This window comes from Entelurus aequoreus, linkage group LG02 (assembly GCF_033978785.1).
Source record: "Entelurus aequoreus isolate RoL-2023_Sb linkage group LG02, RoL_Eaeq_v1.1, whole genome shotgun sequence".
NCBI classification, from domain to species: Eukaryota; Metazoa; Chordata; class Actinopteri; order Syngnathiformes; family Syngnathidae; genus Entelurus; species Entelurus aequoreus.
The window spans coordinates 43252784-43265404 of NC_084732.1; the positions used below are offsets into that span (position 1 = coordinate 43252784).

A 12621-nucleotide genomic window follows, 5' to 3' on the forward strand; every position below is an offset into this window, starting at 1 on the left:
GCGGTGTTTGGATGTTATGTTTAGGACTTTATAGGCAGGCTAGAGCGTCTCCTATAAGCACCATTATAAGCAGACTTTTGATTGCATTTATTTAGTATTTAGGATGCATGAAAAAATAAAAACATATGTTCTTGTCTTACATAAGTTTTGTGAATGATAGTCAAAATTAAAGCCAGTAGTCACAACAACAACAACAACAACAACAACACAGGACTTCCTCGTTATGCACCAATGACGGTTACGGCGAGCAAGGTTGCATTAAGAAACACCCAGAATTTTGAGCATCAAACATTACAACTCAAGTAAGTAGTTTTTTTTGCATGGTCTCTATCTTCTGTATTGTTGCAATAATTATAACAATTGGTTGTGGATTTTATTACTTTTTTTTTAATGTATTACTTAGTTATCATTTAACCTATATCAGTGAAGTATTTAAATAATGAGTCTCGTTTAACATGAAAGTCATAAAATTCCATACAATTAAAAAGGCACCGTTTTTGTTTCACAAAAATGTGCATGTTTGAGTTTTTAGGTACCGGTTTGGGCACAGTTTAAGCATCACCACCGTTTTAAATCTAGCAGTGGGAATGTGACTCAAATAGCAAATAGAGAAAATCCATTAGAAAATAACATAAAATTACAAACCCATAAAGTGCCATATTTGTGTTTGTTAGTTGGTTGGCACCATCATACTTCCTGGAGTCTGACACTAACGTTACTTCATCCTTAAGTATTACACCATATTGACTCGAACACAAAACTATAATTTTTCCACCCGGAGGAAAAAGCCTATACACCAATAGGTGAAGCCAAAACAAGTGAGTCAAAGCTTTTCTTCCTGTCACTTACATACACCAGTGTTATTCAATACAGTAAATACATTAATACGGTTGATAACTCACCTCCAATGACCCGGTCGATGGCCTGTTCAAAGTGCTTGGAGTTGATATGCTGGTGTAGATGGCGTGCCGCTATTAGTGCGGCCTCATTACAGACATTTGCAATGTCTGCCCCTGGGAGAAAGATAATCATCACACGGATGTGACTAACAAAAAGTAAAAGAGTTACTTACCAGTAAAACCTGGAGTTAATGCAGCCAACTTTTTGGCTAAAGTTTCGACTATTATACTAGGTGCCAATTTAAGAGGTCTCAGATGCACCTTAAAGATGGAAGCTCTGCCTCTTATATCTGGAGGACCTAGATAGAAAGGGCAGCAATGAAAGACAGTATTAACAGATAAAGATAGCTCAAATGATAAAATATTATTTGATAGAGATTATGTCTGTGAAAATTCTCATTACTCCAGGTCATTAGATTCTCAGGTAGAGCTGCATGATTGATCAACATCAAATCGACATCAAGGTTTTAATTAGTGAGATTACAGAACCGCAAGAGGCTGAGGTTTTGTTTTTTATTATCCACGGTTAACGGCATTTGAGTGACAGTTATTTTCACCAATCAGAATTGTTGAAACTCCCGTTTGTTCACCTCTCACTTCAAACAGGAAGAAAGACGTCTCCCTCTTTGCATCACTCTCAGTACCTGAACACGTTTATTTAACAGTAGACTCAACTGAACAGAGTGAGCCCTCTTTTCAGTCATTCACAATCTTTGTCTCGGCATAGTCTAGAGTAGGGCGCCAGCTTTACGCACACAGGAACCAAAGATAACTCAATGACCCACTTGAGAGAAGTGCCGCAAAGTGACAAAAATTAAGAGGAAAAAACATTTATTACAAAGCCAAATGTCCTGTTGTGGTAAAATATCCGCTTTAAATCGGATGGGGGATATGAGCCTATTGACGAACGATAGCAACAAAGAAAGACAACGCCTATCCTCTTTTTTCCATCCATCCATCCATTCTCTACCGCTTGTCCCTTTTGGGGTCACGGGGGGTGCTGGAGCCTATCTCAGCTGCACACGGGCGGAAGGCGGGTTACACCCTGGACAAGTTTTCCAACTAGGAAAAAATGCACTTCAATATTTATTTCAGGTACATTTTTGCTTACAGAAATGAGGGTCAATCTTATTTTGTGTTTTTTTTTTAAATTTAAGATAAATGGTTTACGTTTTAATCAAAGTACAGTGGTAAACATTTCTGGAGTAATGAGTAATAAAAGTGTATATCCTTTTAAATGGTTACTTGCATTAATAATATATATTATGATTACATTACATTATAAATACTGTATAGTTGTTATCAATTATTAATTCAGTTAAAGAGCATAATGTAGACAAAATTTCTGAGTCTAATTGCATAAAGTCAAATATTTTTAAAAGTAAAATATTGCATATTGTTTTGATGTGTGGCACTTTGAGACAATCAAATGTTGATTGACATATCGGGGGAAACGCGAGCAGAGGAATAGACCTACAGGAAGTATCGGCACCGGCACAGAGAGCCACATTTTAGTGATTACGACTAAGCGACTGATTATATTCACTACTAAATTCTCTCCGGATGTGCATGCTGAAACTTTACGCACTTATCTACCTGAGAAGTTGGCCAATAAGTTTGTCACATGTAGGAAGATTACATCGCATGGCAGCAGATTCGGCTCATTTCATGTCACCGCAGATTGTAAAGAAGTGGCTGACATGTACAGTCCCCAAATCTGGGCAGCTGGAGTGTATGTTAGGAGGTATTTTGAACCCCGTTGGCACAGAGCCTCTGCTAGCAATATTCCTGCGGGGAGAAACGAAACTGTGGCTGCATCCTCATAAACTCTAATGCGTGTTGTCTCATATAACTGCCACGGGTTGCGCCTTAGGGGGACAAAGCTCGATGTATCGAGGTGGATAAACTTCTTCAAAATTGGGACATTCTGTGACTACAAGAGACATTCCTCTCCAAACAGGATTTAGGGGGGTTGAACTCTGTTCATGATGACTTTCACGGTGCAGGAGAGTCAACAACAGATTTCTCTAAGGGCATCATCAGAGGGAGAATTCCTGGGGGCATGGCTATCTTGTGGCATAAAAATTTGACACAGTGATTCATTTGGTAAGACTGGAAACTGACTGGTGCATTGGTGTTCAGGTCAGGATGAATAACACAGAGTTTATTATTCTGAACATCTACACACCATATGAGTCTAGACAAAATGATGATGAATATGTGAATAGGCTGGCATTTATTAACTCTTTTATTGATGATAATTGTTGCACAACCTTTATGTTGTGGGAGACATGAATGCTGATATTTCTGATAATGCTTCCTCCTTTGCCAAGCACATGATCAATATGTGTGAAGACAATAATCTGGTACAATCTAGCCAGGTGTTTCTACCTGCCGACAGCCTAATTTATTACAGTGAAGCCCACAAAACAAGTGAAGTGAAGTGAATTATATTTATATAGCGCTTTTTCTCTAGTGACAACAAGCTGGCTTGATCATCCGATTTGTATGATGTAGATGCTCACGCAACACTTAGGTCTATGAAAGTACTGTATGAAGCTACCACAACTGATTATTTCCCTGTTGAGATCACGCTTGACACTGCCAGTCTCCCTGAGATGAGGGAGGACAATAGCGCAAGTGAAGCCAAGATAAACTGGTCTAAACTGTCCTCAGAGGATGTGTAATTGGACAAACCCCAAAACCAGTGAAGTTGGCACGTTGTGTAAATCGTAAATAAAAACAAAATACAATGATTTGCAAATCCTTGTCAACCTATATTCAATTGAATAGACTGCAAAGACAAGATACTTAACGTTCAAACTGGAAAACTTTGTTATTTTTTTCCAAATATTAGCTCATTTGGAATTTGATGCCTGCAACATGTTTTAAAAAAGCTGGCACAAGTGGCAAAAAAGACTGAGAAAGTTGAGTAATGCTCATCAAACACTTATTTAGAACATCCCACAGGTGAACAGGCTAATTGGGAACAGGTGGGTGCCATGATTGAGTATAAATGCAGCTTCCATGAAATGTTTAGTCATTCACAAACAAGGATGGGGTGAGGGTCACCACTTTGTAAACAAATGCGTGAGCAAATTGTCGAACAGTTTAAGAACAACATTTCTCAACGAGCTATTGCAAGGAATTTAGGGATTTCACCATCTACGGTCCGTAATATCACCAAAAGGTTCAAAGAATCGGGAGAAATCACTGCGTAAGCAATGATATTACAGACCTTCGATCCCTCAGGCAGTACTGCATCAAAAAGCGACATCAGTGTGTAAAGGACATCACCACATGGGCTCAGGAACACTTCAGAAAACCACTGTCAGTAACTACAGTTCAATGCTACATCTGTATATGCAATTTAAAACTCTACTATGCAAAGCGAAAGCCATTTATCAACAACACCCAGAAACACTGCCGGCTTCGCTGGGCCCGAGCTCCTCTAAGATAGACTGATGCAAAATGGAAACGTGTTCTGTGGTCTGACGAGTCCACATTTCAAATTGTTTTTGGAAACTGTTGACGTTGTGTCCTCCGGACCAAAGAGAAAAATTACCATCCAGATTGTTATAGGAGCAAAGTTCAAAAGGCAGCATCTGTGATGGTAAGGGGTGTATTAGTGCCCAAGGCATGGGTAACTTACACATAGAAGGCACCATTAACGCTGAAAGGTACATACAGGTTTTGGAGCATCATATGTTGCCATCCAAGCAACGTTATCATGGACGCCCCTACTTATTTCAGCAAGACAATGCCAAGCCATGTGTTACAACAGCGTGGCTTCATAGTAAAAGAATGCGGATACATGACTGGCCTGCCTGTAGTCTAGACCTGTCTCCCATTGAAAATGTATGGCGCAATATGAAGCCTAAAATACCACAATGGAGACACCGGACTGTTGAACAACTTAAGCTGTACATCAAGCAAGAATGGGAAATAATTCCACTTGAAATAGTAATAATAGATGATAAAATGAATTGGAAATCTCATGTAAAAATATACAACATTAAGTAGCAAGAAACACATCAATAATGAATAAAGCAAAACATGGCCCTAGTGTGTGAATGTGAGTGTTGTCTATCTATCTGTGTTGGCCCTGCGATGAGGTGGCGACTTGTCCAGGGTGTACCCCGCCTTCCGCCCGAATGCAGCTGAGATAGGCTCCAGCACCCCCCGCGATCCCAAAAGGGACAAGCGGTAGAAAATGAATGGATGGATGGATGTTCTAGACCAAAAATCACTTCATATTCTCTACTGCTCACTAGTGTTACCATATCTGAATTATTGTGTAGAAATATGGGGAAACAACAACAAATGTGCGCTTCATTCACTAACTGCTTTACAAAAAAGATCAATTAGAATAATACATAATGTTGGTTATAGAGAACATACAAACCCTTTATTTATTAAATCATTATTATTGAAATTCAACGAGTTGTTGCATTTGCAAATAGCTAAAATTATGTATAAAGCAAACTATAACCTGCTACCCAAGAATGTACAACAATTCTTCTCAACAAAAGAGGAGAAATATAACCTTAGAGGAAAATCTAATTTAAAACATTTGTATGCTCATACAACACTTAAAATATTTAGTATATCAGTATGTGGAATTAAATTATGGAATGGATTAACCAAAGAAATCAAACAAAGCACCAATATGATTCAGTTTAAGAGACTGTTCAAACTACAAGTGTTCACAAAGTACACAGAACAAGAATTATGATGAACATCTTGAACCGTTTTTTTTTCCTTTTTATTGAGACAAAGGTTATTTATGTATTTAATATTTGTATGTTTACTATTGTATATTATTTATTTATTCACTGTTCTGTTACAGAGAACAAGGAAATTGGATATAATTGCTATGGTATGAAAAGGGGTAGGATTAAATAAGTTCTGCTTCTTCCTACTCCTTTTCGGACGTGCTGTAATGAAACAGCTGGAATTGTGTGATGCATTACATTGTATCACATGCATGTTAGAAATAAACTGAAACTAAACTGAACTGAACTAAAAAGCTTCAAAAATTGGTCTCAGTTCCCAAAGGTTTACTGATGAGTGTTGTTAAAAGGAAAGGCCATGTAACACAGTGGTAAAAATGCCTTTTTTGCAATGTGTTGCTGCTATTAAATTCTAAGTTAATGATTATTTGCAAAAAAAAAATCAAGTTTCTTAGTTCGAACATTAAATATCTTATCTTTGCAGTCTATTCAATTGAATATAAGTTGAAAAGGATTTGCAAATCATTGTATTCTGTTTTTATTTACGAATTACACAACGTGCCAACTTCACTGGTTTTGGGTTTTGTATTGTGGGAGATCAGATGAACTATTGCGCTGAGAGCTGATTCTATGGTGTTGAAACGGCTTGACAGCAAAGTCACTGGCTTCTGGAAGGAAGTTGAAAATAAAAATTGGGTTAAAGCAGCATTGCCATGTAACATTGAGGGTGTATATGGTGGAGGAAATATAACTGAACTTTGGAGGCAGCACTATGCTGATATATTCAACCGTGTCAGAAGTGGGCCATATTGTACCGCCAACATAGAGGAAGAAGTGGTACACATCAGCCCATATGACATTTCCCAAGCCATCAGGCAACTAGCTGATAACAAAGCATGTGGCATGGATAATATTACTGCAGAGCACTGAAGCTAGCAAGCCCTAGGGTAGCTGTGTTGCTCTCCATCTGTTCTACAGGGTTGGTAATACATGGCATCCTGCCAGATGCTATGCTGAGAGTTATTTTACCTGTCATTAAAGACAAGGCTGGTAAGGTAGGGAGTACAGACAATTATCGACCTATCGCCCTAGCCAGCATACTATCTTAAGTGCTGGAAAGTGTGATAATATACAGAGTGGGGATCATTTTTGCACCCCAGACAACCAATTTGGCTTTAAAAGCAAGCATAGCACTGACTTGTGTATTTATGCTTTAAGAAGCAGGCAAAAAATACAGAGCGCAGGGCTCTACAATGTTGGTAGGTTTTATTAATGCATCTAAGGCATTTGACAGAGTCAACTATCACAAATTTTTTACCAAGCTAAAGCATAGGGGTGTTCCGGGCAGCATCATGCGTATTCTGGCAGACAGGCAGACGATGCAGGTAACATGGGGGAGTACCGTATTTTTCGGAGTATAAGTCGCTCCGGAGTATAAGTCGCATCGGTCGAAAATGCATAATAAAGAAGGAAAAAAACATATATAAGTCACACCGGTCGAAAATGCATAATAAAGAAGGAAAAAAAACATATATAAGTCGCACTGGAGTATAAGTCTCATTTTTTGGGGAAATTTATTTGATAAAACCCAACACCAAGAATAGACATTTGAAAGGCAATTTAAAATAAATAAAGAATAGTGAACAACAGGCTGAATAAGTGTACGTTATATGACGCATAAATAACCAACTGAGAATGTGCCTGGTATGTTAACGTAACATATTATGGTAAGAGTCATTCAAATAACTATAACATATAGAACATGCTATACGTTTACCAAACAATCTGTCACTCCTAATCGCTAAATCCGATGAAATCTTATATGTCTAGTCTCTTACGTGAATTAGCTAAATGATATTATTTGATATTTTACGGTAATGTGTTAATAATTTCACACATAAGTCGCTCCTGAGTATAAGTTGCACCCCCGGCCAAACTATGAAAAAAACTGCGACTTATAGTCCGAAAAATATAGTAGTTTATTTTCTCCCTTTAGAGTTGGCAATGGGGTAGGGCAGGGCGGGCTTCTATCACCAGGTCTATTTAGACTGTATATGGCAACAATATGCAGGACCAAGGAGGATCAACATCTTAATTTCCCAGGTTTCTACTTATCTGGTCAAACCCTGTCTATGTGCAACAATGTCAAATACTTAGGCCACATCATCAATGACAAGATGGAGGTCGATGCATTGCTGACATGCTTATTAGACAGAGAAGAATGCTGTATGTCCAAGCCAATATGTTGGTGAGAAAATTTCACTACTGTTCTGATGAAGCGAAGGTGTACTTGTTTAGAGCTTACTGCACCCCTACGTACACAGCACCCCTCTGGGTGAGGTTCAAAAAAGAGAGCTTGCGCAAACTCCAGGTTGCATATAATGACTGTCACAGAATCCTGCTCGAAAAGCCCACGGGTAGTAGTGCCAGCAAGCTTTTTTGTGATGTAGGGATAAACACCTTCCACGCCACCCTGAGAAAACTAATGTTTAAGTTTATATGTAGACTGCAGGGGTCTGAGAATGATCTTATTATACAGTTAACCAATCCTAGGTGTAGTTCTGTTAGGTACCAATCGTATATATGGAAACACTGGTATATGTGCCTTTTATAGAATGTGTAGACGCATTTTTAAAGTATATATATCTACATATATATATATATATATATATATATATATATATATATATATATATATATATATATATATATATACACTGAATATGCACAAGCACTGTTTTAATATTATGTGATAATGCCTTTTATATTGTATTTTTTATTGTTTTATGTACTGTATGTGATTGTATGTCTATTTGGACGTTGGAGTCTGCAATAAAGCTTGATTGATTGAAATAAATCACTTGTTATTTTAAGTTTTTTGCATTATATGTATCCATCCATCCATTCTTCCATTTTCTACCGCTTGTCCCTCTAAATATAAAAATCACTAATTGAATTGCATTCACAATTTCAAAAGAAAAATAGCAAGCCCTATTATTAGGGGAATAGACGTTTTGTCTCTCGTCCGAGTGTACTTCATTACTTCATGCTCTCAGCTTTAGATAGGACAGCGAACATAGGAACATAAGCACCAAAACAAGATCGCCCTGACACATTCCCTTTACACATTTTCCAGCTTCTTTTTGTTTGACCTGAAGAGTAGTGGCCATAATGTGCTATGTTTACCATTCATTGCATTTTGGAAAGCACAGGAAAAAAATCATGAACATGCTAAATGCCAAGATAAAAGGAAATAGCACAGGAAGTGCGCACATTACAGGCCAAGTACAGTGAACAGACGTGAGAAGAAAAACAGGCAAATCTAATAGCCTTGAAGCTGTCTTATGTTAACTGGGGTAAAAATAGAAAGCATATTCTAGTTTGTGTTACAGTGTGAGACATTTTCAAACATGTAATATCATTATCATTCTCACCAGACATCCTACAGGAAGCATGAGCAAATTATTTAATGTACCAATGTATATGTGTCGATCAAAGCGTCCCGGCCTCACCAGGGCGGGATCCAGGACATCGACACGATTGGTACCAGCCAAAATAACCACATTGGTGCTACTGTTGAAGCCTGCATAGAAACAGCACATAAAGACTTCATGAAATCTGACACCAAGGTTGCATGGACAAGAATAGTCACAATTTTGTTTACCGTCCATTTCAACTAGTAACTGGTTTAGAGTATTTTCTTGTTCACTGTGGCCTGCCATGTTTCCTTTTCCCCGCTTTCTGCCCACTGCATCAATCTCATCAATGAAGAGGATGCAGGGGGCGTTTTTACGTGCCATGGCAAACATATCCCGCATCTAAAAGAGAACGGACATAGTTATTTCTTTGCGTTTCTGTCATTTTCCACCAGCGACGAGGTGCATATCAGAACATTAAGCATCAACACTTTCTTAACGCTATGATGACTATGAGGGAGCATGTATTTCTATTTTCATAAATCACATCCTTCATTTTATTAATCACAGCAGAGGCCACCATCTTTGTAGTTCAGCATATAAACCTAAAACACTTTTAAGTACCGTATAGATGATAAAAATAAAAAATGTGACAAACCCTTGCAGAGCCCACGCCAACGAACATTTCCTGGAACTCTGAGCCGCTGACAGTGATAAAAGGAACATTAGCTTCTCCTGCAGTGGCCTTAGCTAGCAAGGTCTTTCCTGTTCCAGGTGGACCCGACAATATTGCACCCTGCACCAAGAATTAGGCATTAATGAGACATTATCACACTGAACTGTCCTAGAAAGGCTTTGTCACCAGTGCCCTTCTAAAGTCAATACTCCAAAAATAGGCCGCCCACCTTTGGGATCTTGGCTCCGAGCTCCTGGTACTGTCGAGGGTTTTTTAGGAAGTTGACAAACTCCAAAATCTCTAGTTTGGCTTCCTCACAGCCTGCAACATCCTTAAATCCCACACCAATGTCGTTTTTGATTATCTTGGCTTTGGACTGACTCATTTTGAAGGGGTTTGCTCGCCCTCTTCCGCTGCGGGACCCCACCATCGGGCCCAGCCGAGTCGCTATGAAATAGCCAACCAGAAGTAAGGTTGGGAAAACGCTATTAAACAGCGTCCTAGGGGAGGGGGTGTGGGCAGAGAATAGGCTGTTTTTACTATGTTCACTATTTGAACTGAAAATCCCAAGATAAACATTCTCACCCATCACTCTCACTGGTGTAGAAGACGGGTACTCTGAAGCTGGAGTCCAAACCTAGTTCCTGCTGTGCTGCTTCCAGGTTATTCTCAAATGAGTCCACGCTACCAATGTTGAACCATAAATAGCTCTGAAACATAATACATTTACAATGAATTAAATATATAAAGATAGCATGCTGTTAAAAGATTTAATATTTTTTTATCAGCTCAATCACCCTTTTGAATTTGGATTCATTATTACTAATGCGCATCATTTGGGCTGTTTGCAACATTTACACAGATGTCTGGAGGGCACTATACCGCCCTCTTCCGGCTTCAAGGCGTAACGACGTAACTACATCCCTACTTTACACATGCATGCACATAAGCTTTTCTCTTGTTAGCTAATGATACTGTTTTGGATACTTAGTGTTGGCTATCACTGAATATATAATAGCAAATTGTTCGTTGCTTCTTTTGGACTGCTTTTGTACGTGTGCACGCGCTGCCTGCGCGTACATGTTGACAAGACAGGGTGAGTGACCGCCATAAACATCAATCATTTTATTCGGACCGGTAAAACATTTTATTACACAGACTTAGTAATTGTGAAAAACACAAATGTGTTCTGTTTAACCACTAATGGTAACATAAGCTAGCAAATGGTCCTTTTAATATAGTTATTGCTTTGAAAAATGTAACTGAACAAGTTGTAAACAGCCCCTTTAACTTAAACATGACCCCAATATTTGGACGCAAATCCTATTTTATTATCATAATTACGCATAGGAAACTGTTATAAATGTTTTACTTGTTCAAAACGTGCTAACTGTTGTATCTAAAGTCCAGTCTGTGTGTATTTTGAAGTTAAACTTAACAGTGGTCACACCAGTTGGATTCTCCTCACTCATCTTTATGGATTGATCTGATCAATGACAGTATTACAATGTACACCTTTCAGGTAACCATCTGCGGTTAAGGTAAAGGAGCAGGTGCGCTCACAATAAATTGTGTGATTAATCTGCGTTCAAGCATGGTTAATGCAATCATTTTTTAAGTTAACATGTTAATTTTTAACTCTAAAAATACAGAGTATAAATATATTCCAAATCATATCAGTATAGTTATATTTACAGTGCTTTACATTACGTTCTGGATACAAGCTTTTATAGATCTTTCCCGCTGTCAAATTTAAGCATCGTCAGGTTTTGTAATGAAAGGGAAAAGTAGAGGAACCTAAGAAGCTGAACATGTAATGTAATAATAATATTAAAAAATAATAAACTTTTAAAGCACAATTCAAATATTTGAAACACCAATGCAAGCCTTTATGTTTGGAATGCTTTTTCTCATAATTGTGCTAGCTGTCCCCTGAAAGTAAAGGGTTTGGCTTTATCACAATGACAAGTATTTAGGTGAGTTTGAGACAATTGGTATAAGTAATACTAACCACATCAGATTTGTTCACACCATGCGCTGGAATGACTTTGACATATTGTTTATTGACAACTTCCAGGTGATCAACCTGTGTAGACAGCACAAAAATTGATATTGATATTGGTATTGGGATATTGTAGAAGAAAACTCCAACAATGCTCATCTCTTACCAAACCTCTGCTCAAGTACTGGTGCACAAAGTCTTTCCAGGAGATCTGGATGCCAGTCTCCCGAAAGTAAAAGTAGAGAAATGCAGAAGCCATGCCAGCTGCGCCAATTGCAAGGTTCCTTAGTGTTTTTTCATCCAATGGAAAATCATCCTAGTAGAAAATAACATGAGAAAGTGTTTGGGTACAGTATAGTTTGACTGTTGCAATAATTTCATTGATTTCAGGTTCAAACGAGTAAGCACCTGAAAACGTGCCCACCAATCTGGTTCTTCCTCCTTTTTTCTTCCTCTTTGACCTTCATTGCCCTTGCTGTCCATCTCCCCTTGTTGTTTACCAAAAAGTTCCTTGTTTTTTGCATCTATTTAGAAACAAAAAAGCTGTCCAACATACAGGAAAGACTAAGGGCACAAACTGCTTCAATGTGGCTTCCTTACTGTCAGCGGATTTGTCGGCACCCGTGGTCCCTGCACTTTTTGGGAAGAACTTTTCAAACCCTGAATCAATTCCAAAGGAAAAAAGTGAAAAAGCTTGTAATTGACCCCAACGCATTTGGACCATTCTCGGTACTATCCTGGCCCCATTAGACACTTTAAATGCATTACCTCTGGGCGGTTTGGCTGAGTTGAGTAAATGAATAAAAGGACATCTGTTTTGGTGCAGTCCTGCACATTTCCTCTGGATCAGTGATGTCTTCTGCAATAAATATGTTGGACATGTTAACAGTAGAGG

At 38.4% G+C, this 12621-nt stretch overlaps 1 protein-coding gene across 2 annotated transcripts in view; it reads right to left on the reverse strand.

The window, feature by feature from the left end:
• Window positions 1-12621, reverse strand: part of LOC133634178 (AFG3-like protein 1) — a 46925-nt gene that overhangs the window by 19831 nt on the left and 14473 nt on the right. For both annotated transcript variants that reach the window (XM_062027255.1, XM_062027247.1), the window contains exons 2-13: window positions 12495-12585; window positions 12327-12386; window positions 12135-12250; window positions 11893-12042; window positions 11736-11810; window positions 10310-10434; window positions 9954-10224; window positions 9707-9844; window positions 9297-9450; window positions 9108-9215; window positions 1073-1198; window positions 903-1013 (exon numbers count right to left, since the gene is read on the reverse strand). In XM_062027255.1, the coding sequence (XP_061883239.1) occupies window positions 903-1013; window positions 1073-1198; window positions 9108-9215; window positions 9297-9450; window positions 9707-9844; window positions 9954-10224; window positions 10310-10434; window positions 11736-11810; window positions 11893-12042; window positions 12135-12250; window positions 12327-12386; window positions 12495-12585 (1525 nt within the window). The remainder of the gene's footprint in view (window positions 1-902; window positions 1014-1072; window positions 1199-9107; window positions 9216-9296; window positions 9451-9706; window positions 9845-9953; window positions 10225-10309; window positions 10435-11735; window positions 11811-11892; window positions 12043-12134; window positions 12251-12326; window positions 12387-12494; window positions 12586-12621) is intronic.